The sequence below is a fragment of the Engystomops pustulosus genome, chromosome 5, assembly GCF_040894005.1.
Source record: "Engystomops pustulosus chromosome 5, aEngPut4.maternal, whole genome shotgun sequence".
NCBI classification, from domain to species: Eukaryota; Metazoa; Chordata; class Amphibia; order Anura; family Leptodactylidae; genus Engystomops; species Engystomops pustulosus.
The window spans coordinates 125,401,286-125,426,337 of NC_092415.1; the positions used below are offsets into that span (position 1 = coordinate 125,401,286).

Genomic DNA, 25,052 nt, shown 5'->3' on the forward strand with positions numbered 1-25,052 from the left:
TGCAACCTGTGCCTGCTCCTGCCTCTCTGTGTGACATGTTGGTTAATCAACAATGTTGATCTGACACAGATCTACTTTATCTACCAGAAATTTGGGGTATACAGAAACACAAGAACTGACACCCTGGGATTGAAGCAGAAATCGCTACAGAAAGTATGTGGATTTTACACTGATTTCTTCCTATTCACTTCAGCAACAAAAAAGAATTGCTATTTTGGGTATACAGATCCCACAAAACGGACTCGTTTGGAGCAAAAATCTCTATGGCACAGTACAGTACAAGCAGCTGGACGCAGTGTGAAGTGCCGAGATTGAAAATGGCTGCCTGTTTTTATAGGGCTGTGTGACATCACATAAGCCTGCTAGTCTCTGATAGGCTTACAGGTCTGCACATGTGATCCAGGGTGTTCCTTTCTCCTTCCCAGAGTTCTCTACCCATGTAACATGTTGTGCTTGTGCCCATTATGGTAATAAAGGAGGAAAAAAAAAATTGTTCCCACAAATCACTGTAAACTTCGGCTTTGTCACGAATCAAAGTTTTCCTGAAATTCTAATCGAATTCCGATTCGTTAGAATCGATTCGCCCATCTCTAATTGACAACTAAATTTTTCACTTCTTTTTGTTTTTTTTTGCCATGTCTCCATGACCTCTTTTTGTTCACACCCTGCTTTTTTTAATGGATGAACTTGTCTCGTCGGAAATTGGAGTTTCCTGTTCTGAAAAAGTTTGTTGAAATCTTATCTATCTTCTTATTTTTCTTTGAGTTTCTATTAGAACCAGAAAGTGTCAGTAGTTTCATTATCAGTTGTATTATTTACAGGAATATTTTTTCGATTTCTTCTCTCTCTTCTTTCATCACTCCACATTTACACTCTTTTCATACAAGTAAAGAATCACCTCTTTTTTTAAGGAGCTTCATTTGCTTATGAAAACCTTTAGGAACATTTGAATACATTTACTAAAGGCTTTGCAATGAACTTTAGTGGGACTGTTCACGTTCTTCATGGCTAAAATGGCTTGTGCAGGTAATGATCATTTCTTTATTTATATAGCGTACACAGATTACGCAGCGCTACACAGAGCTTGCCAAATCTCTGTCCCCATTGGGGATAATCTAATCAACCTACCAGTATGTTTAGGAGTGTGGGAGGAGATCAGAGGAAACCCATGCATACACAAAAAGAACATACAAACTCTTTGCAGATGTTGACCAAAGTCCCCAGTGCTGCAAGGCTATAATGCTAACCACTAAGCCACTATACTGCCCTATAGTTATTTAAGAAGTGTATGCACTGCGATTGTGGTGCAGCTGTGTTGGCTTCCATGCCACACAAATTAGGGGACGTGCCATCTGTCGGTCTGACTGATTTGGACTGAGTGCTCTATTTAACTTTGAAATTGTGTCGCACACCCCATGTTAAAGAAACATCACAAAAAAGATGGTGAACTCTGTCGGACCTGAGCAGGGAAGCGACACATTCATGATCTCATTATAGACGGTACACTTTAAGTGCACTTAAGCGGCATTGTAAGTAAATGTGCCCCATTATCTTCATTTTTTTCAAGGCTTAATCCTGCTGCTTCTGCTTGTTGAAATATATTATTGCGTTATGTCTCAGTGAATGCCCATATTTTTGCTCCATTTTTAACATTTTCATCAGCTAACCAATCTCACACAGCTATCCCAGTGCCTTACTCAATATCCAACTGTCAAGGGTGCTCCTACGACCCATGTCCCGGGTTGCAGGCACACCCCTGTCCCTATCTGTCACCCAGGACCTCCGTGGCAAGGTAACTCACATGACTGCGCTCCTGCGATGGCTCCAGCAGTCCAATGAGCGTGCGCGTGCTGTCTCCCGCAAATATAAAGGCTAGCGCGGTGCTAATTGGCGCTGATCACCTGCTAATTTAATAAATATCCCGCCTCTTCCCACATTCCCCGTCAGATCTTTGTGCCTCTTGGCATTGAAAAAGCTTGTTTCCTATGCCCTGCGATTGTTTGGTGAATTCCCGTTGTGACTTCGGATCTGTTCCTGATACTCTGTACTCTGTACTTCACCTTAGCCACCACCGCAAGCAAAGTCTTTCCTGTGGAATGACCTGGTGGTATCCCGCTGCAGCAAGTCCAACCTGCTTTGTGGTGGGCTCTGGTGAAAACCAGCTGCTACTTAGACGCCACTCCCAGGTGTATTCCGCTAGTTGAATTCCAGTCCGTCTTTGAGAAATCAGCCCGTGAGTAATCTGCTGAACTTGCACAAAGAGAGACTGGTGTTCTATGTTCATCCCAGATCCACGTTTTCTGTTCTACTGGGTCTCCTGTGGTTGCAGTGATGCTCCTGTGCTCAACTGGCGTACCGGTGAGGTTCTTCACTGGGAACCGGAGTGGCAGTCTCGCTGTTGGGTGGTTCCTCTTCCCGTAACCACAGACACGGTCTCGCCAGTGTCCATCAAGCCACTGGTGGGTTTACCCATTTCATACGTGGACTTTGCCGATGTTTTTTTTGAGAAGCAAGCCGAGACTCTGCCGTCACACCATCCCTATGATTGCCCAATAGACTTGATGCCAGGCATGTCTCCACAACGTCGAGTGTATCCCTTATCTGTACCTGAAACCACAGCTATGTCGGCATAGGTGAAGTAGAATCTTTAGAAGGGCTTTATATGCAAGTCATGCTCCCCTGCCAGAGCTGGATTCTTTTTTGTGGCTAAGAAGGATGGCTCCCACCGTCTATGCATCAATTACCGCAGCCTCAATAAAGTTAGTGAAAAACCGCTAATGACTTTTTGATCATCTACGTGGTGCCAAGGTTTTCACCATGCTGGATCTGCGGAGGGGGGCATTTAACCTCATCCGCATCTGTGAAGGCGATGAATGGAAGACTGCCTTTTTTTTCTCAGAGGGAAACATTAACAAATACAATTTATCATCACATACAAAATGATACAATCACAAATCAAACCCAGAATTAAGTACGTACAAACAACCATGGGTTACGATCTTACATAGACAATCTTTATCCCTTTACCTACTAATCCCCTTCAACACTTTTTAAGCCTATTTCACTATAATTCCCCCCCCACCCAAACAAAAAAAAAAAACCCTCTCTGTCCCCCCACTTTACCCCATCTACATCTCCAACAACATCAGTCTCTGCTCCTGGCAGAAATATGTAGTTGTCCAAGATCGCCATTTTCTCCTAATTTTTTTTAATCCCTCCCTTTTCCCCTTCATCTTTACAGAGCCTTCAGCCAGAATACTATAGTTAACCATTCTTTTCCAAGACGCAACTGATGGTATATTACTTGATAGCCAAAGTTTAATTATGGAAAATGTAGCATAAAATAGCAGTTGCTTTACCATATATTTCCACTCCTGAGCAATCTCATTTTCTCTTATTCAGCTTATACAGCTTTTCAAATCTAACGAGATCTCTATATCAATTAATTTTCTAATTTCCTCTTCTTTTCCCTTCCAGAAGACTCTTACCTTGGAACAATACCAGAGTAGTTGAACATCATCCACGCCTTCCAAGCCACATTTTTTACATTTATACTTCTGAGAGGAGAATTTGGAGAATGTTTTTGGCGTGTAGTATACTCTTTACATCAAGAATAATTGTGCCAATCTATGAGCGTTTCAATACCTGGTTATACCCTTTAGACTCTGTAATGCACCAGCAGTATTCCAGGAGTTTGTCAACGACATTTTCAGAGACTTACTTTATACCTGTTTCATGGTCTACCTTGATGATATACTGGTGTTCTCCACGAACCTTGAGTCCCATCGTTCCCATGTTCAGCAAGTTCTCAGGCATCGGAGGGCCAATCAGAAGATCCCCGTTCTCCCCGTTCCTCAGATACATTATTTCTGACAAGGGGCTACAAATCGATCCTGCCAAGTGGTCTGCGGTACTCCAGTGGCCTTGCCCAATAGGACTGCATGCTATTCCAGGGCTTCGCAACTACTACCTGCAGTTCATACAGCATTATTCCCCTCTTGTGTCTCCCATTGTGGCGCTAGGAAAAACGCTGACCAAATACTTTGGCCTAAGCTTTCTCTAAGCTGAAGTCTGCTTTTGCCTCTACTTTCGTTCTCAGCCGATCTGATACTTAGAAACCGTTCCTGCTAGAGGTTGAGGCTTCATCCATTGGTGATGGAGCTGTTCTCACCCAGAAAGGGCCCAAAAGTTGAACCCTCACCTGCAGCTTCTTCTCTAAGACCTTCTCAGCAACAGAAAGAAATTATTCCATAGGTGATCATGAGCTTCTGCCCATAAACCTAGCTTTGGAAGAATGGTGTTATCTTTTGGAAGGAGCTCATCATCCGGTCTGTATCTACATTTACCACAAGAATCTCCTATATCTCCAGCCTCCTCAGCGTCTCAATCGTCGACAGGCTCGGTGGTCCCTCTTCTTCTCCCACTTCAACTTCATGGTACTCTTTCGTCCTGCAGAGAAAAATGTTAAGGCCGTTGCCCTCTCTCATGCCTATGATGTAATTATGGAAAAACCCATTCCTAGACATATTGTTCCAACTGAACGGCTGGTTGTTGGCGCTCCAGTAGACCTACGGCAGCTTTCTCCTGACAAGACCTATGTTCAACCTGCTCTTCGGTAGAGGATACAAGCTTGGGGATATTGCTCTCTTGTGGCTGGGCACCCTGGGGTGGTACACTCTGTAGCTCTCATTTATCATTTTTACTGGTGGCCAGGCCTGGTCATGGATGTACTAGATTTTGTGAGCTTCTGCACTTCCTGTGCTTGAAACAAGTCATCACGTTTTAAGCCAGCAGGTCTTCTCCTGCCTTTGCCGATACTCAGGTGGACATGGGTTTTATTGCTGATCTTACACCTTCTACGGGTAATACCGTCATCTGGGTGGTCACGGACCGGTTGTCTAAGATGTCCTCCTCTGTTCCTCTGCCAGGTCTGCTCCTAGTCTTGCCAGCCTGTTCTCCTTCACATCTTGTGGCTTCATGGGCTTCCTCAGCACATCGCCTCTGACCGAGGGGTCCAGTTTGTTTCCAAGTTCTAGCAACCAACTACAAGTAAAGCTGGACTTCTCCTCTGCGTATCTTGCACAGTCTAATGGACAAGTAGAGAGAATCAACCTACCTATGGCACTTTGTCTCGACTCGACAATACAACTGGTCTACCCTCCTAACTTGGCCAGAATTCTCATCACTCCCTGGACTCTGCCGTAGCTGCCTCCTTCGTAATTGTCTATGGACGTCTCCCATGCCCACTTCTCCCTTTATCTATTCCCTTAGATGTTCCTGCGGTGGAAGAGTTGATTCAAGACCTCAAATCCACCTGGAAGCAGACATGTCTATCTCTACTTCGGGCATCTGCCCGCACCAAAGTCCAAGCTGATAAGAAATGCAGGCCTCCTCCAATCTTTTCTCCTGGTAAAAAATTCTGCATGCTTGCACAATACGTCCTGACAGATACGGCTGGAGATTCCCAGCTACAAACTCGGCCCGTTTCTTAGGACTTTTCGAGGTTCTGAAGCGCATAAATCCTGTGGCCAATAAGCTCCGTCTTACTCCCACCATGCAAATCCCGAACTCCTTCCATGTTCTAATCCGCTTCTCCTAACAAGTACCACCTCCTGCTCCTGAGGCTGATTCTACCAACGTCTTTGAGGTAAAAGAGATCCTGGAAATGAAGAAGGTAGAGGAAAGTGGTACGACGTGCATCCTCACATCCTAGGATGCGCAAGTGCGCCTTCTTCCGCAGGCTTAAAGGGCCTGTGTGCCGCTAATTGACGCTGACCACCTGCTAATTTAATAAATAGCTAGCCTCTTCCCACATTTCCCACCGGATCTTTGTGCCTTGTGCCATTGAAAAAGCTTGTTCCCTATGCCCTGCAATTGTTTGGTGAATTCCCATTGTAACCTCAGTTCTGTTCCTGAGTACACTTCTCCGCTGCCAGGGTTAGGGGTATAACATTACTACAATAATCTCATCATCGTATAAAGTCCCTACTGTCAATCTCATTGAGATTAGTCTATGAAAGAGAATGGGGCACATTCACTTACCTGGTCCTGCAGAGTTCACGAAAGTTCATTGTCCGATGATCATGCACTGTGCCGCAATTCACTAAGATTTTGCATCCCCTATATCCTGCATGTATCACTTCCCCGCTCAGGTCCGCCGAAATTCACCATCTTCTTTCTCGTGCATGTAAGTGCTTGATCTTGCGACACAATTTGAAAGATAAATCCCATGCTCAGTCCGAAGCAGTTGGATCGTCCGACGCACGCCCCCCAATTTCTGTTGCATCAAAGCCAGTGCAGCTGCGCCACAATCCCAACGTGTGTGACAGAATCCCCAGTTAAATACCTGTCACAGCGGTGCAAATCCCAAAAATGTTGGCCACAGACCCTTAGTAAATAAGCCCCAATGTCTTTATGATAATAATTTGCCATTATGATAGAACATTGTGACAACAAATTAGTTACAGGGAATCAGATAAGACACAGATACATTCTACCTCTAATATGAGTAACGACACTGACACCTACTGTCCAAACACAGTATCCCTCTCTTGATATTGTTTATTACATTTGATTGGTGTCACACAATAGCTATTTGTAATATGGGAAGTATTGTGTATAAATAAAAAAAAACTGGAAAAGGTAATACCCCTCACTAAAATTTGAGGAATTGGTATTTCACCACCCTATGTCACTCCCAACGAACACATAATAAAATTATAATTAAAATAATACTCCACACTGTCATGGGTGCTCCAGCAACCCACGTCTCAGCTCGCTGGCCCATCCGTGATCCTCCGTGTGTCCCAGTGCCCCGCTTCAGGAAATGCTTAAAACCTGGCTTCTTTCTCTTTGTCGAGAAAGCTTGTTTCCTTGTCCTGCATCAGTGTATTGACTTCCCGTTGTGACCCCTAGACCTGTTTCTGTTTACGCTCCTACACTGACAGCCCTGACCTTCTGCTCTTGCCGTCTGTCTTGACCTCCTGCCTGTCCCTGACCACGAACCTGCCTTTTGTTTCTGTACCTCACCTTGGCTGCCACCGTGGACAAAGTCGCACCTGTGGGATGACCAGGTGGTACCACGCGGCAGCAAATCCAACCCTTTGCGGCGGGCTCTGGTGAAGACCAGGTGAAGACTCGTGTCCCAGGTGTTGGCATACGTCATCGCCCGCAGTGGTCCAGTGGGTCCACTATCCCTGGAGTCTGACACACAAATTTGCAGTGCTATACAATTGAATACCAGTTTTTAATCTGATGAAATAAAGGTTAAAGTTTGATAATGTTAAATGATAAATGTTAAAAATTTGACCAATGGGTTCAGTTAGGCCACATTTAGGCATTTTTTGTGAATAAATTTATGTTAAATATGGGACCCAGTCATGAAATATCCACATTTGTGTACTGTAGTGAAGAGTCTGTGTCGGTAACGCTAAGCTTTTGTTGAATGTGGATTAAGGCAGTGGGATAGCCTTGTGAGATTACCGAGAATTGTTTGAGGTGATAAAATGAAGCTAAGTTTTTTATTATGGTCTAAGTTATATAGTATCTTGTATTGATTGATTTTTTTTTAAGAGTCTGTGTCAGTAACACAGCTTTTGTTGAATATACAATGTGAATGGTGCAGAGTAAAAATTGCATTTTCTTTTTTCAAATATGGAGAACATTTTGAGTACAGACATTTTCCATTTTTGTTTTGGCAGCATGAAGAATTTTTAGATGCCCTTATAGACGTTACAGTAGAAACCCCTGAGAACTGACACCATTTTGGAAACTATAGCTCTCAATGAATTAATCTAAGGGTGCAGTGAGCATTTTAACCCCACAGGTGGTGACTCAAAGATAATGCATAATGTATAGTGCATACCATAGTAAAAACGAGCATTTTTTCTCAAAATTTACTTTCAAATATTTTGTGCACAACTCGTGCCACCGGAGATAAGCACACCAAAAATCATTATGCAGGTTCTCCAAGGTATGGCAATGTGGTATAAATCTGCAAGCCTGAGCACAAGGCAGGGCTCAGAAAGGAATGTACGGCATGTTTCATTATATATAAGCTATGCAGAGTACATCAGGGTAAATGAATTAAAAAAAAAAAAGTGTTACAATATAAATTGTGATAGATACTAAAAAAATTCCTTCATATCGCGCATGTGTCGCATGGATAACTGGTGTACTTCCTAATGCCTCTTTTATAACACACCTAACACCTTTTTTGAGTCCTTCCCATGCTAGCAGTTTAGGGGAACTTCTCCTGGATGGGGCTGCAATAGTACAATGCATGGTACCTCACTTCCATAAGTACTGGCACTCCCCCTTTTTTGGTCTCCTAAAGATTACGTTTTATTACTAAGTCTTGAAATGCAGGAAAAAAAACATTAACCCCTTAAGGACGCAGGGTTTTTCGGCTGATTTCTCGCTCTCCAACTTCAAAAATCTTTTTTCGTGTACAGACCTGTGTGAGGGCTTATTTTGTGCGTAACAAATTTTACTTTCCCGTGATGTTATTTATTTTAACATGCCGTGTATTGCGAAGCTGAAAAAAAATCCAAATGTGGAAAAATTGAAAAAAACCTGCACGTTCTTGTGGGCTCAGTTTTTACGACTTTCACTCTTCGCTCCAAATAACATGCCTACTTTATTCTTTGGTTCGGTGCGATCGCGGTGATACCAAATTTATATAGGTTATATTGTGTTTTAATACATTTTCAAAAATTAAACGAATGTGTACAAAAAAGAAAAAAAAATTTTTGCCATCTTCTGACGCTAATAACTTTTTCATACTTTGGCGCACGGAGATGTGTGAGGGGTCATTTTTTGCGAAATGAGGCGACGTTTTCATTGCTACCATTTTGAGGTCTGTGCAACATTTTGATCATTTTTTATTTCATTTTTTATGTTATGTAAAAAGGTGTAAAAGTCTCATTTCGGACATTTGGGCGCCATTTCCCGCCTCGGAGGTCACCGCCGGCCGTAACTGTTTTTATATTTTGATAGATCGGGCATTTTGGGACGCGGCAATACCTAATATGTCTGTGATTTTTACTGTTTGTTATGTTTTATATCCGTTCTAGGGAAAGGGGGGTGATTTGAACTTTTAATATTTTATTAATTTTTTTTATTTTTTAAACTTTTTTTTTTCTTTTTTTTTTTCACTATTTTTTAGACCATCTAAGGTACATTAACCCTAGATGGTCAGATCGCTCCTACCATATACTGCAATACTACAGTATTGCAATATATGGCATTTTTGCAGGTCATACATTACAATGAGCCACTGGCTCATTGTAACGAACCTGCATAAGCCATGTAGCCTCGTGTCAAAAGAAGACCCGAGGCTACCATGGTAACCGATCGCCGCCCCCCGATGACGTTCGGGGGCGTGGCGATCGGAAAAAAGATGGCCTCTAAATAGCCTAAGGTTATTAGCGGTTATTGTGCAAAATGCAAAAACCCCCCACCTCTGTATGAAGAGGACTCAGCCCGTGAGCCCTCTCCATACATCCCTTATACCTCTGCGCCGTAGAGCTACGGCGCAGAGCGTTAAGGGGTTAAAGACCCATCAAAAATGATGATTTTTACCCACAAAAAATGCTATAAAAAAGTGATAAAAAACATGTACTCCAGAATGATACTGTTGCAAAGTAACCAACAAATTTAAAACGTGATGCCACTTACAAGACAGCAATGCAAAAATTATAGATTTTTTTCCCACATTAGGGTTTTAGTTGGCAAATTTAGGAAAACATTAGAAAAAATAAGTATGGTATCCCTGAAATCGTATTGACCCATAGAATAGAGATTAATGATTATGAGGTTATACAGAGAACACCAAAAAAAAAAAATCCAAAAAATTTGATGCTTTTCTACTCCTGCCCTCAAAAAAAGTTCATGAAAACACTGGAAAATGCATATCATCCCGCAAAAAAAAAGAAAATGCTGTCACATGGCCCCAATAAAGAAAAAGCTAAAATTTTATACAAAAAGGGGCCATTGAGGAAACTAAAATCCTGGCAGCTGAAGGCCGTTCCTCTCTCCTCGCTGTGCACCCATAAAACAGTTAACAGCCACATGTGGTGGGGGTCTCTGAAATTGCATAACAAATTGAAAGTTGGGTTTCTCTTTTTATCTTTTGGAAATGTGTAAACTTTAGGGCTAAGTGAACGTATAACCAACAAAATTTGACCCCTCTAAATTTCACCTCTATTTTGATTTAATTACTATGAAAATCTGAAGGGGTAAGCAATCTTCCTAAAAGCTGTTTCTGATAGTTTGAAGGGTACAGATTTCAAAATGGGTTGATTATATAGGGGGGGTTGATGTTATATATTTAAATTTGCATTAAAAACCGTAATAATCCCCAAAATAGTCATTATTGAAAATATGTAAAAATAAATTACCTAGACATTTCAAAAATTAAGAAAATGTAAAGCAGACATATGGTAAATGTTATACAGCAACAAAGTGAAGCTCTCTGGATGCTTTACTATAGTCCCGGACTGTACACATATTTAACACAATTGTGGAGTACAACCAAATATTGCATGGCTTTTGTTGATTTATAAGTTTACATCCTTTTTGTGTGTAAACCTCAGTTTCTATGCGAGTTTTAAGTGTAAATGTTTGTTTTCATGCATTTTTTCATAATTAGTGGTTGTCACAAAGTTGCATGAGGGTGGTACAGGTTGTCAACTGCATTTTCCATCATGTTACCATTTTAGTATATCTGGGCCATTGGGTCACGTTTATCATTAATCGGGTGCACACTGGACTCCTTTGGAAGTGTGCACCAGGTTTTTTATGCTGCAGAATTGTGGTGCACATCAGTAATAAATGTGGTGCAAACTACAACTAAACACTAACACGCCTCTTTTGGTGCACTCTTTTTCTGTCTTGTCGGACAAAGTGCAGCCGTGACACCAAACCATTGCAAACACACAAGCAGTTTGCACATTCTTTTCAGTGCAAAGTCAGACAGAAAACTGGCACAAACGCTTTAATAAATGTAGGTCATTATTTTATGTTAGGGCACTTTTTTCCCATCAAAGTGACTTATATGCATTTTTATAAAAATGTACACAGTGGGGGTCATTTATCATATGCCAATGCTCGTGAAGCCTCTTTATGTATCCAGCGGGGGCCTGCTTATCACTTTTTTCTTCGCCAGGCCCTGACTGATGTAGAAATAAAAACAGCCATTTACATTTTCAGATATAAAAAATTTGCCAGCTGCAGCGAGTGCACAGGGACAGGATTGCCCCACGCCGGCTCACCCTCCAGCTGGCCGTGCCCCCTTCACACCCCTCCATGCCCCCCTATACCAGGTCACTGGATGTAGTGAATGCGCCATTGCAGGGACCAGAACACCCCACCCTGACAGCCTGCAATCCATCCTGCCTTGGACACTATCTCGCCGCCTACTCACCCCTTCACGCCACTCCACGGACCCTGCCCCGAAGGTGGTGTAAAGGGGAAAACAATCGAGAGTTCTAGCAATATGCTAGCAATTGCGATTATCAGGACCAGGGGAAAAGTGTTAAATGGTATATGTGTTTCCCCTAGGTTTCTGTCCTACATTTTCTAGGAAGCCAAAATCTGGTCTGGAGGACCTGGCTGCTGCAGTTTGGAGAGATGGGCTTGGTCTGCTTAGTCACTCTAAGTGTCACCAGCAGCTCTGAGGGCATGGTCAGACGGTGCGTTTTGGTTGCGTTTTCATTGCGTTATGCTGTGGTAGTGAAACTGTACAGTAGATACAGTTTCTTGTTAGAGAGGGAACTACTGAATTGTATAGTAAATGGTCAGACGGCCTAGGACTTGATTTTTTTTTTTTGCTAATTAAACTAGCTGCGGCCAGTTGCACCCAACTTGTCTGGCGTGGACTGTGACTGATGTGCCAAAAAGTGCCCATCTATCCCAGGAAACGACGATCCCAGAGCTAATCCTCTTACTACCCCCTACATCTAGAAACTTCTGATGTGTCCAGTTTCTGTTTAGAGAACATATGTGGTTTTATAAGGTTTTGTATGATCCTATTGATTCTTTCTCTTCTGGCTACTGGAGGTGTAAATTATCTGATATTATAAATGTTATTTTTTTTTAGGGTATCCTTTCCCTACAGCTCCTCCAGTTGATCCTTTTGCCAAGATACGTGTAGATGATTGTGGAAAAACTAAAGGATGTTTTAGGTCAGTAAGTGTATATTTTGTCAATATTAATATTACTGAGTACTGTAGTGTTGTATTTGTATGATATTTGCTTTTGCAGGTATCCCAACATGAAAATGACATACCAATTATAAGAAAATGGTTTGTTTCAGATTTTTTGTATCATACTGGCAACATACTGTAACCTCCACAAATCTGTTAGAACCCCAAGCCTCATCCGCATAACAGCAATAAATTTGCGAACCTGGCAAATGAACTGGATGTGAGTGCAGGGGTAGTGCTGCAGAAGCAAGACATAGCTCTAGTAAGCAGGGGATTTTCTACTAAAGTAAGAACGGAAATGCAAGCAAAGGTAAGGTTAGCCATAGTCTGATAATTTCAGGCTTTCAGTGTGTACATCAGAACAAAAATTGTTTTGTCTGAAATTAAATGTCTACACACTGAATAAAGTGCTGTTGTGATAATGTTAAATGGTTCGTCATGTGTGGCAACCAGCGAGATCACAATGAAGGTAGCTTGTGAGATCACGCTCTTCTTAGGTATCCAGACACACAATGAACTAAAGTGCTAGTATAAGGTGACAGTAATGCTACATGTCACCTCCTATTTCACTCTTAGCACTTTGCCGAGTATTGTTCACACTGGATGCTGACTGTGTTTTAATCGGTCAGTATCCTAATCTACCTAACATATTTTACACCTGACGCGTTTCTACGATCCCAATATATGGGTATCGTGTCATCAGAGGTATACATGAGAGGATGTAGGTAATAGCATGGCTGCACATCACATTTTCTTGTGTGCAGCCGCCTAGACGTTCTCGGCACTATGATAGTGACTATGATAGTGACTTGCATGATGTACTCTTTTAGATCACTGGTATATTTACTGTAGGAGTTCAAATGAAACTCTAAAGCCCTCATTGCAACATTGTAAGGAATTGAAGTATACAGGGAGATATCCCAACCAACTGTAATTCTCTGTCGAAAGTCCTCAGGACATCCGATGAATCCTGTAAATAACCTGGGACCCTTTTTACAAGTGGCTGGAGTAATTTGTCCATTCGCTAAATTTAGACAAATAGTGACCGTATGCCCGAAATTGTGGGTCTCCTAAGGGGAGGGAAAACTCCCTTATGTGTTTTGGGGAAACCATAAATTATTGGAATTACTGGTTCATGCACAGACAGATAATCTTTTTGTTTAGAGATGATAAGGCCCAAGGAATGGCCTTCCTCAATGATGTGAAATTTTTTTTGTTTGAAGACAGTGGTTGGGTTGTGTGTTAGCTCCCTGTATATTGTATGGTCTAATGGCATAGACAATATTTCTGAACAATAGGTATCCTTGTCCATAAGCACAACCAAGCCCCCTTTGTCTGACATTTTGATTATTAAATTGGCATTATTTTTTAAGTCAGACAGGGCACGGAATTGTCTCCTTGAGAAATTACCTTTTTTTGAAAAAACACTGTACTGCTGTAACTCAAATAAATCTCGTATTATTTTACTCTGAAAAGTATTCATAGAGGAAGTACGTGATTCCAATGGGTAGAAATATCAGTTACTAGTTACAAAATCACTATTAAAGATGTAACATTATCTGTTTTCTAGTGAAATGATATTTAACAAAGTTAACTGTTCCTGAAAGTTAAATTCACAGAATACATTGTTTACATTGTTTCTAGAATTATCATTAATTGCAGAAGATAACTGATTTGTACTAGTTGCTTCATCCTGATCTCCCACTAGAAAATGTCTTTTAACAGTTAAACAGGTGTGTATGAACTTATTGATGTCACATTTAGTGGAAAAAAGATTAAAATGATCAGTGGGTACAAAATTCATACCCTTCGAAAGTACCTCAGTTTGTTCTTTAGTCAGTTGATAACCCTTAAGTCATGTACATTTTTTATACGGAAAGCTTTGTTTGGTCATGTGACAATTTGGGTCACATGATCGGATGACCATGTTTGTGTTGCACAACAACACTCCTATTCATGACTGTTGATCTGTAACCATGGGGATGCTTGCATCACATGACACACGGTAACACACCCCCTTTGGTAGGTGTGTCCGTGTTGTCATGTGATGTTCACAGATGATTTAAATTGTTATCCATGATTTAGGACGCATGTAGCGTCTGAAATGCGTTGGAAATACCCGTGTGTCTGTACATGATTTTAACATGAATTGAATAAAGACAAAGATTTCTTAAACAACTCCTTGGTCTGCGTGATTTGAGCTGGAGAACTACTTTTTATTTGACATCTTCCTGTACTGCATCTAGACAAATTTGAAATATAAAATATACGCCTACACGTCCCCACTTGAATCGGTTCTAATCAGAATTAGTTTATCCTGGATTGGATCTTTTTTGCTTCATCCTCCTGATATGATTGCTCTAACAAGCATAGAATCCGAATAAAATAAATCTTAAAGGGGTATTCCCACAAAGACAATTTTCTTATATGTACTCGGGTTAACAAAATAACACATTCTCTAATTCACTGTTATTAACAAAAATACAGCATTTCACAGATATTATTCCAACCTGTCAGTCCTGGTGTACACAATTTCAGTTGCCCCTAGACACGACCCTGTAACTTTTGGCTTAGGGCCAGGGCCACCATCTTGGATTCCTGTGTGACAGTGCAACATCCCCCATCGGGGCCTAGCCTTTTCTTGGTGACCTGGAGGCAGAATATCGGAGTGGCTGGCTATCGCGGCCTTGGACACGCTGTGGTCACAGTGCTTGGTATGGGGACCTGTGGATGGGCCTACAGCCTGGCAGGTCTCCAAGAAGAGAGAGACCAGATGCAATGGTTTCTCCCTGGGGCAACCCCTGAGGTGTCTGTTGGATGAATTCCTGGGTGATGAATGGGTTAGCAGCCTGGATCCAGGGATCAGACAGAGGCAACATTTTGCAAATCAACTTACAGTTCTTTATTCAACAACAGGCAACAGTCAAATGATTAACAGCAGGTTTCAGCAGCAAAAGTCGTAAGCTGGAAGTGTCATGGTGAGTTGGTCCACAGGAAGATTACCAGCAACCTAGAAGTAGATTTAGGCTGGGCTGGTACAGTAGGAGCTGAGTCAGGGTGGTGGATCATTGCTCTGGGCTCTCCTGACTTGCCCCGGGTGCTAGGCATTGGCCTGAGGCACCTGTGGTTCCTGATATTAGGACACTTGGTATCGCAGGCAGACCATGAGGTCTGACTCTCTGCTCTCTGCACTGACTCTGCCCTCGGCTTCCACCTTTCTTTACAAGAACATTATTGGACAGTAACATCTCGCAGTGTTAACTCTTCCTTTTATAGACACTTCCAGAAGGTTTTGAGAGGCGCAGGAAGTGATTTAAAGTTGTCCACACCACTTCCGGATATGGCACAACAACAAATCAGAACCCTGAATGGCTGTAAGATTCCTTTCACTAGACTCAGTGAGACAAATGAAGCTGCCTCCAGTTCTCCCTTAATATAAGCCAGGTCCGTAAAAGGATTATATAGGGTGAGGAACCAATCCGGTAGCATGTATTTATGCAGGGTCGGACTGGTAACACCCGCGGTCGGAGTGGGCTCCGATGGCGGGTGTTTAACTCGTTAAATGCTGCGGTCAGCACAACCGCGGCATTTAACTTGCCTTTGGGGGGTCTTTCCCCCACGAGGTAGCACTACAAGTTACAGCAAGTAATCCGTCTTCAACCAATACACTCTAAAACAACCTAGATTACATTGCAAGCAAACATAAAATATGCAAAATATATCAGATAAAATGAGAACATGCATGATTTATCAACCCGTATACACAATATCTGTTATAGGTAATAACTGAATTGAATTTCATTGGCTGTGAATCAGCTGGCAACCTAATTAGAGGCAATATAACCCTAGAACCATTGCGGCTTTTGTTAGCCATAGAATAAGGATGTAGTTTTCATCCGAAACGCGCGGGCATGTACCCTTGACTCAGTGCCTTTGGTGTCCATACTTTTATCTTTTGTATGAAGCAATAGAAGATTTCAATAAAGAATATTACATTTTACTACAATATTTGGAGTGGAGCCTTTTCCCTTGAGCCGGTGTGTTGGACTTGCATTGATTACTCCACGGAAGCTGGAGGTAGCCGTGCTCGGGATCTCTATCCTCGTGTCGACCGCATCCCAGGTGAGCTGACTACACCTCGTGTACACTGTTTCGATTACTAAATGCTTCATGTCGTGCTTGCTGAAAGGATTGCGGTCTGACTTGTGAATATGGATACGGAGGCTAACAATGGAGCGACTTGTTTGGCGGACTTTCACAATATGCATGAAAGAATTAATAGAACCGCTAGCATATTTGATGTAAATATTGCTGCTCCAGAGTCAAAAGATGTTTTTAACTTGAGAACATGCATGCATCAAGTGGAGGACCTTTTAACTAAAGAATTGAAAATTTGGTGGGACTCTGTCACATTAAAGACCTATGTGGACAAAAATATGGTCCCAAGAGGATTACGTATTAAGAAGTTGCCGACTACAATTTATTCAACAGAATTTCTAAAACAATGGAACATTGTCTTGTCTGAATGCTCCCTTGGACTAATGCGATTGATAATTCAATATGAGGAGAAGGAATTGGCTGCTGTGGGCATACAAATTCAAAATATGAAGTCACACATGCAAAAGTTTGTTGCCTGCAATGAATTTAAAAGTTTGGATATTAAAGTCAAAGAGAATATCAAAAAATTGGAGCAAACTATAATGGACATAAAAAAGTCGAAGTTTCATCGTGACACACAGGATTATGCTTTAGATTGTGTTTATGATTGGAAAAGAAATAGGACGGTAAATGGTAATACCAAGACTAAATCTATATTGAAAAATAAAAATGACAAAAAACTGTCAAAAAAGGAGCAGAAAGTGAGTTTCTCGGACACAGAACAAGAAACTTCGTTTGGAGCAACTTCGGATGATACATCTGACTCCTCTGTGAATTCAATATCGGATAAATCAAAAAACAAAAAGAAGAAACAAAAACAACATTCAAAAAACGACGAAGAGCCGGACGAAAACACAAAAAAACGGTATCCCCTAAGGCAGGGAAAGTAAAGGACAATCCTGTTATTAATTTGTCGAGTTATATTATTTCTGATGATCAAACCACGGCCCTCTCTAAGGGCCTCGGTTTTTCACATTCTCATTTGTTTAATGGATACTGGGTTGTCTAATGATAATGTATTGTGTATGAATAATGACACTAATTTTTTTCAAGATCAGTTGAATATCTCTATGTGAAGACAATTATTATCTGAATCTGAAAATGATGAAGGGATCAATATGAACAGTAGTTTCAGGATGCGCAATTCCTCGTTCTACCCAATTCAATCACGCCCGGCGATTTTGGACGTGTTTCAAGATAGGGTCAAACAGGAATTGGTTGCCTATATTGCATGCCTATATTGCCCAGTCCAAAGAATCTTGTTAGTTTATTTGAAAACTCCATGTGATGTGTGGTAGTGTATATGGGTATTGTGTGAGTTTGAACATGTGTGTTTGATAGCGCTATTGTGATACTGTACTGTACTGGTTTTAAGAAAGATTACATCCTGGAATCGGCCCTACCTAAAGAGTCAGCCCTACAAGAGCAGTTGGTGGATCGTAATTCGCTTGAGACAAAGTAGACTGAGTTTGGACAGTCGAACTTTATAAATTTATTTTGTCTGTACAGGAGGCGGGGGTGAAGGCACTGATGAAGGGGTGTAAAGTGACAGAGGGTAAGAATGTGAGTCTTTTGGGATTCTTTATGATTCCTGACATGATCTAGTAAGTTTATCAACAACTATGAGACTTTGAAATAGCTGAAAGAGGCCTTGGTGTTACAATAAAGGTCCATACTAGAAGGAAAAATCTTTAAAGTTCTAACACATGAAGTGACCATACTGGTTACTAGAAAGCCTAGGGGAAAGGAGCCTGGATTAGTACAGTCCGTGACCCTCACTGTCCTAGTACGGTTATCTATACTCCTATCTTTATGGAAACAGGCTTCACAGGTGAGGAAGCAATACTGGAGTAAAACTGGGACCCAATGGTTGGAGGGTGGACTATGGCAAAAAGGTGACAAGCAATGTCTGCCAAGGGCCCTTTACCCTATGATGGTTCAGTGCACCCACAGGGTGAGACACCAGTCTAAGACTCTACATGCTCCGTGGTGGATAAGTATTGAGTATCACTTAGATTCACTTTTGCTACTGTCCATTTACACAAGTATGTTTATATGTGCTTAGTACAATGTAGGGAGAGTAGTGAAAACCCTCATATATACACTCCGAAGCCGCTTTACCCTTTCCAGAGGTTGCAGATTGGCTAAGTACAGCTACCAAAGGTAAGTAGCTACGAACAGGTACTTATGTGTGTGGACCTCTTTTCTGGGTAATCTGAACCCTATCCTGTAACTAAAGCAACTGTAAAGACCACAGCCAGGGATCGATGAATACGTTAGTCCACTTATTCTAGAGACTAAAGTAAAAATCCCTATTGGGGCAGTAATAGAGTTGACGAGAGCTTTAGGGATTAAAAAGTCTTTTCACCTACTGAGGTTGTATTTAGAATTGCCCCATGGATGAACATATACTTCCCTAAGGTTGTCCAGATGTGTCATAGAGAATTGGTGGGATGTCCAAAACCTGCAGATACATTTTTTTCTTAGGTGCATAACCAAGTATCTGTTTCAGTTCCAGAACCTAAAGTAGCTAGAGCAGAGGACCTGCACCGAGGTGATGAGATGGTCCTGATGTGACTCACCTGAAGAGTCTTTTGAAGGGTCATCCCAAGTACCTCTGACACATCAACGTGTAGAAACTACAAGGAGACTACGACAGCTGAAGAGAGCAGTACCCAGAGACTACAGAACATGAATCTGTGTATCTTGATGCTGCTATGGACATTATTACTCCTACCACTAGTACTATAGTGTGTGCGCCGCATACCATGCCTAATGGTACTCAGGGGTTGGTAGGGTGACATGTATAAGGATATAGAGATTCTGCCCTTTACAATGGATTTACACGAATTGTGTTGTGATGTAATGTTCAGGATGCTCAGGAGGGAAGCAGGTGAAGGGTTAGATAAGTCCTGGATGTGTGATTAGCATATGTCAATGTACCACCTGAGCAGTACCTGAAATTATTCACAAAAGGGAGGATTTGTGAGGGAATAGAATCCATTCTCTATTGTGTTCACATTCCACGTGTTTTACTATACTCAAATATCCCCTTTTGAATCTGTTCTTCTAGTTCCATCCCCCCAAGTACACAGATCATCTTTCAGAGGCTATTGGAATGTGGGTATGGTCAGTAGGTTCCTTTGTCCCAAGAACCTATAAAAACTGTCTGCTACCTAAATAAATTGGAATTCTCTCAAACATGTGATGGTCTGAGTGATTCACCGAGCAGCTCGTACTATACAATGATTTGGAACAGGGGTCCCCAAACTTTTTACATAGGGGGCTGTTCACTGTTCCCCTCAGACCGTTGGAGGGCCGGACTAAAGTTTACATGTGACCGCATCCATAATACACTGGCACCCCCCTCAATTAATTATTTAATAAACTGCACCCCCTTGTGAACTATTTTATATATTGGCCAAATTAATTGGGCCAATTAATTATTAAATATACTGGGACCCCTCTCCATTAATTATTGAATATGCCTCCCCCCATTAATTACTAGACTGCCCCTAATAATTAATTATTTCCTATACCCCCACCATTAATTATTTCCTATGCTGCCCCCACCATTAATTATTTCCTATGCTGCCCCCACCATTAATTATTTCCTATGCTGTCCCTCATAATTAATTATTTCCCATGCTGCCCCTCATAATTAATTATTTCCCATGCTGCCCCTCATAATTAATTATTTCCCATGCTGCCCCATATAATTATTTCCCATGCTGCCCCTCATAATTAATTATTTCCTATGCTGCCCCCCACCATTAATTATTTCCTATGCTGCCCCCCCACCATTAATTATTTCCTATACTGCCCCTCATAATTAATTATTTCCCATGCTGCCCCTCATAATTAATTATTTCCTATGCTGCCCCTCATAATTAATTATTTCCTATACTGCCCCTAATAATTAATTATTTCCTATGCTGCCCCTAATAATTAATTATTTCCTATACTGCCCCTAATAATTAATTATTTCCTATGCTGCCCCTAATAATTAATTATTTCCTATGCTGCCCCTAATAATTAATTATTTCCTATGCTGCCCCTAATAATTAATTATTTCCTAAGCTGCCCCTATACTGCCTTAATTATTGACCCCCGGTCACCACAATGTTTTTACTGCCCTTTTTTAATAAAAAATAAAAACCCTGTACTCGCCTAAGTCTCCCGCCGCGCGTCTTCTTTCTTCTTGCCGCGTCCGGGCAGGAAATGGTGCGCGGACGCGTGATGACGTCATCACGCGGCCGCGCATCCTATTTCATGGAGTGATGTGCCCCGGGGTTGTCTTCCGGCCACATCGCTCCAGTAATAGTGCGGCCGCATCGACCACTATACAGTGACGGAAAGAAGCTTCCTGTCTGGACAGACGGAGGCTCCTGCCCGGCCGTCGAAGGCCGCGGGGGCCCGGCAAGCGCCAGGGGCCGGATCGAAACGGCCCGCGGGCCGTAGTTTGGGGAACCCTGATTTGGAACCACACATCACATCGAGAGATATGGGGATATTTCCCTAACATAATAAAAATAGTCTAAAAAACGGATGTTCAGCCAGGAATAACCTTACTGCCCCCCAAAAAAATGCTATTAAAGAATTAAAAAATAATAGTGATTTAATCATCCGCCAGGCGGACAAAGGGGGTGCAGTGGTACTGTTGGATGGCGGTCTGTATAGAGAATTAAACTTACGCATGTTGCATGATACTACGGTATATAGAGAACTTACATCTGATCCTTCTAAATCATTTCAGAAATGTTTAAAAAATTTGTTACAGGAAGGTGTTCATATGGGGGCCATTAATGAAAAAATTGTGGAATATATTTATGGGTAAAATTTATGGGTCACACCTATATATCATTCCCTTCCTAAAATTCACAAGGGTATTTTCCCATCCCCTTTAAGACCTATAGTTGCTGGAATAGGTTCACTTACGGAAAAACTCAGTGAATGGGTCGACCACCACCTTCAGCCACTGGTCTTCTGGGGTATATACGAGATACCAAACATGTGGTATCTCTGTTGGATGGATTTACCTGGAAAAAGACTTACCGATGGCTGTCGTGTGATGTGGTTGGTTTGTACCCTTCACTTCATGATGTTGCTTTAAAACAGGGGTAGGGAACCTACGGCTCGGGAGCCAGATATGGCTCTTTTGTTGGCTGCATCTGACTCTCAGACAGATCTTTAATAAATAGTGATGGCTGCTGTGTGTCTCTTAGACTGATCACTGGACACAGGCAGCAATGTTACCGCTGCCTACGTCCTTTGTACGACCCAGGTGCCATCTCAACCATCGTCTAAGCCTGGCTCAAAGAGAAGAGCATGGGAGCGATGAGGAGCTGGCTGCAGGGAGCACTGGTAAGTGAATTTTTTTTTTTTTTTTGCTGTGACTACCTATCTGCAGGGAAGCATGTGATTTGGCTACCTATCTACTGGGAGTATGTGCTGTGGCTACCCATCTACTAAAGGACAAGTGCTGTGGCTACCCATCTACTAAAGGACAAGTGCTGTGGCTACCCATCTACTAAAGGACAAGTGCTGTGGCTACCCATCTACTGGAGGACAAGTTCTGTGGCTACCCATCTACTGGGGGTATGTGCTGGGGTTACCCATCTACTGGGAGTATGTGCTGTGGCTACCCATCTACTGGGGGACAAGTGCTGTGGCTACCCATCTACTGGCGGCCTTGTGCTGTGGCTACCCATCTACTGGAGGTATGTCCTGGGGCTACCCATCTACTGGAGGTATGTCCTGGGGCTACCCATCTACTGGGAGTATGTCCTGGGGCTACTCATCTACTGGGAGTATGTCCTGGGGCTACCCATCTACTGGGAGTATGTCCTGGGGCTAGCCATCTACTGGGAGTATGTGCTGGGGCTACCCATCTTCTGGGAGTATGTGCTGGGGCTACCCATCTACTGGGAGTATGTCCTGGGGCTACCCATCTACTGGGAGTATGTCCTGGGGCTACCCATCTACTGGGAGTATGTGCTGGGGCTACCCATCTTCTGAGAGTATGTGCTGGGGCTACCCATCTACTGGGAGTATGTGCTGGGGCTACCCATCTTCTGGGAGTATGTGCTGGGGCTACCCATCTACTGGGAGTATGTGCTGGGGCTACCCATCTACTGGGAGTATGTGCTGGGGCTACCCATCTACTGGGAGTATGTGCTGGGGCTACCCATCTACTGGGAGTATGTGCTGGGGCTACCCATCTACTGGGAGTATGTGCTGGGGCTACCCATCTACTGGGAGTATGTGCTGGGGCTACCCATCTACTGGGAGTATGTGCTGGGGCTACCCATCTACTGGGAGTATGTGCTGGGGCTACCCATCTACTGGGAGTATGTCCTGGGGCTACCCATCTACTGGGAGTATGTCCTGGGGCTACCCATCTACTGGGAGTATGTCCTGGGGCTACCCATCTACTGGGAGTATGTCCTGGGGCTAGCCATCTACTGGGAGTATGTCCTGGGGCTACCCATCTACTGGGAGTATGTGCTGGGGCTACCCATCTACTGGGAGTATGTGCTGGGGCTACCCATCTACTGGGAGTATGTGCTGGGGCTACCCATCTACTGGGAGTATGTGCTGGGGCTACCCATCTACTGGGAGTATGTGCTGGGGAAACACATCTACTGGGAGTATGTGCTGGGGCTACCCATCTACTGGGAGTATGTGCTGGGGCTACCCATCTTCTGGGAGTATGTGCTGGGGCTACCCATCTACTGGGAGTATGTGCTGGGGCTACCCATCTACTGGGAGTATGTCCTGGGGCTACCCATCTACTGGGAGTATGTGCTGGGGCTACCCATCTACTGGGAGTATGTGCTGGGGCTACCCATCTACTGGGAGTATGTGCTGGGGCTACCCATCTACTGGGAGTATGTGCTGGGGCTACCCATCTACTGGGAGTATGTGCTGGGGCTACCCATCTACTGGGAGTATGTGCTGGGGCTACCCATCTACTGGGAGTATGTGCTGGGGCTAGCCATCTACTGGGAGTATGTGCTGGGGCTACCCATCTACTGGGAGTATGTGCTTGGGCTACCCATCTACTGGGAGTATGCGCTGGGGCTACCCATCTACTGGGAGTATGCGCTGGGGCTACCCATCTACTGGGAGTATGCGCTGGGGCTACCCATCTACTGGGAGTATGCGCTGGGGCTACCCATCTACTGGGAGTATGCGCTGGGGCTACCCATCTACTGGGAGTATGCGCTGGGGCTACCCATCTACTGGGAGTATGCGCTGGGGCTACGCATCTACTGGGAGTATGCGCTGGGGCTACGCATCTACTGGGAGTATGCGCTGGGCTACCCATCTACTGGGAGTATGCGCTGGGGCTACCCATCTACTGGGAGTATGCGCTGGGCTACCCATCTACTGGGAGTATGCGCTGGGGCTACCCATCTACTGGGAGTATGCGCTGGGGCTACCCATCTACTGGGAGTATGCGCTGGGGCTACCCATCTACTGGGAGTATGCGCTGGAGCTACCCATCTACTGGGTGTATGCGCTGGGGCTACCCATCTACTGGGAGTATGCGCTGGGGCTACCCATCTACTGGGAGTATGCGCTGGGGCTAACCATCTACTGGGAGTATGCGCTGGGGCTACCCATCTACTGGGAGTATTTGCTGGGGCTACCCATCTTCTGGGAGTATGCGCTGGGGCTACCCATCTACTGGGAGTATTTGCTGGGGCTACCCATCTACTGGGAGTATGCGCTGGGGCTACCCATCTACTGGGAGTATGCGCTGGGGCTACCCATCTACTGGGAGTATGCGCTGGGGCTACCCATCTACTGGGAGTATGCGCTGGGGCTACCCATCTACTGGGAGTATGCGCTGGGGCTACGCATCTACTGGGAGTATGCGCTGGGGCTACGCATCTACTGGGAGTATGCGCTGGGCTACCCATCTACTGGGAGTATGCGCTGGGGCTACCCATCTACTGGGAGTATGCGCTGGGCTACCCATCTACTGGGAGTATGCGCTGGGGCTACCCATCTACTGGGAGTATGCGCTGGGGCTACCCATCTACTGGGAGTATGCGCTGGGGCTACCCATCTACTGGGAGTATGCGCTGGAGCTACCCATCTACTGGGTGTATGCGCTGGGGCTACCCATCTACTGGGAGTATGCGCTGGGGCTACCCATCTACTGGGAGTATGCGCTGGGGCTAACCATCTACTGGGAGTATGCGCTGGGGCTACCCATCTACTGGGAGTATTTGCTGGGGCTACCCATCTTCTGGGAGTATGCGCTGGGGCTACCCATCTACTGGGAGTATTTGCTGGGGCTACCCATCTACTGGGAGTATGCGCTGGGGCTACCCATCTACTGGGAGTATGCGCTGGGGCCACCCATCTACTGGGAGTATGCGCTGGGGCCACCCATCTACTGGGAGTATGCGCTGGGGCCACCCATCTACTGGGAGTATGCGCTGGGGCCACCCATCTACTGGGAGTATGCGCTGGGGCCACCCATCTACTGGGAGTATGCGCTGGGGCCACCCATCTACTGGGAGTATGCGCTGGGGCCACCCATCTACTGGGAGTATGCGCTGGGGCCACCCTTCTACTGGGAGTATGCGCTGTGGCCACCCATCTACTGGGAGTATGCGCTGTGGCCACCCATCTACTGGGAGTATGCGCTGTGGCCACCCATCTACTGGGAGT

At 43.9% G+C, this 25,052-nt stretch overlaps 1 protein-coding gene across 2 annotated transcripts in view; it reads left to right on the forward strand.

Moving 5' to 3' along the window:
- The window catches only part of FRRS1L (ferric chelate reductase 1 like), a 356,361-nt gene that overhangs the window by 122,094 nt on the left and 209,215 nt on the right, over positions 1 to 25,052 (forward strand). For both annotated transcript variants that reach the window (XM_072152963.1, XM_072152964.1), the window contains one exon: positions 12,101 to 12,185. In XM_072152963.1, the coding sequence (XP_072009064.1) occupies positions 12,101 to 12,185 (85 nt within the window). The remainder of the gene's footprint in view (positions 1 to 12,100; positions 12,186 to 25,052) is intronic.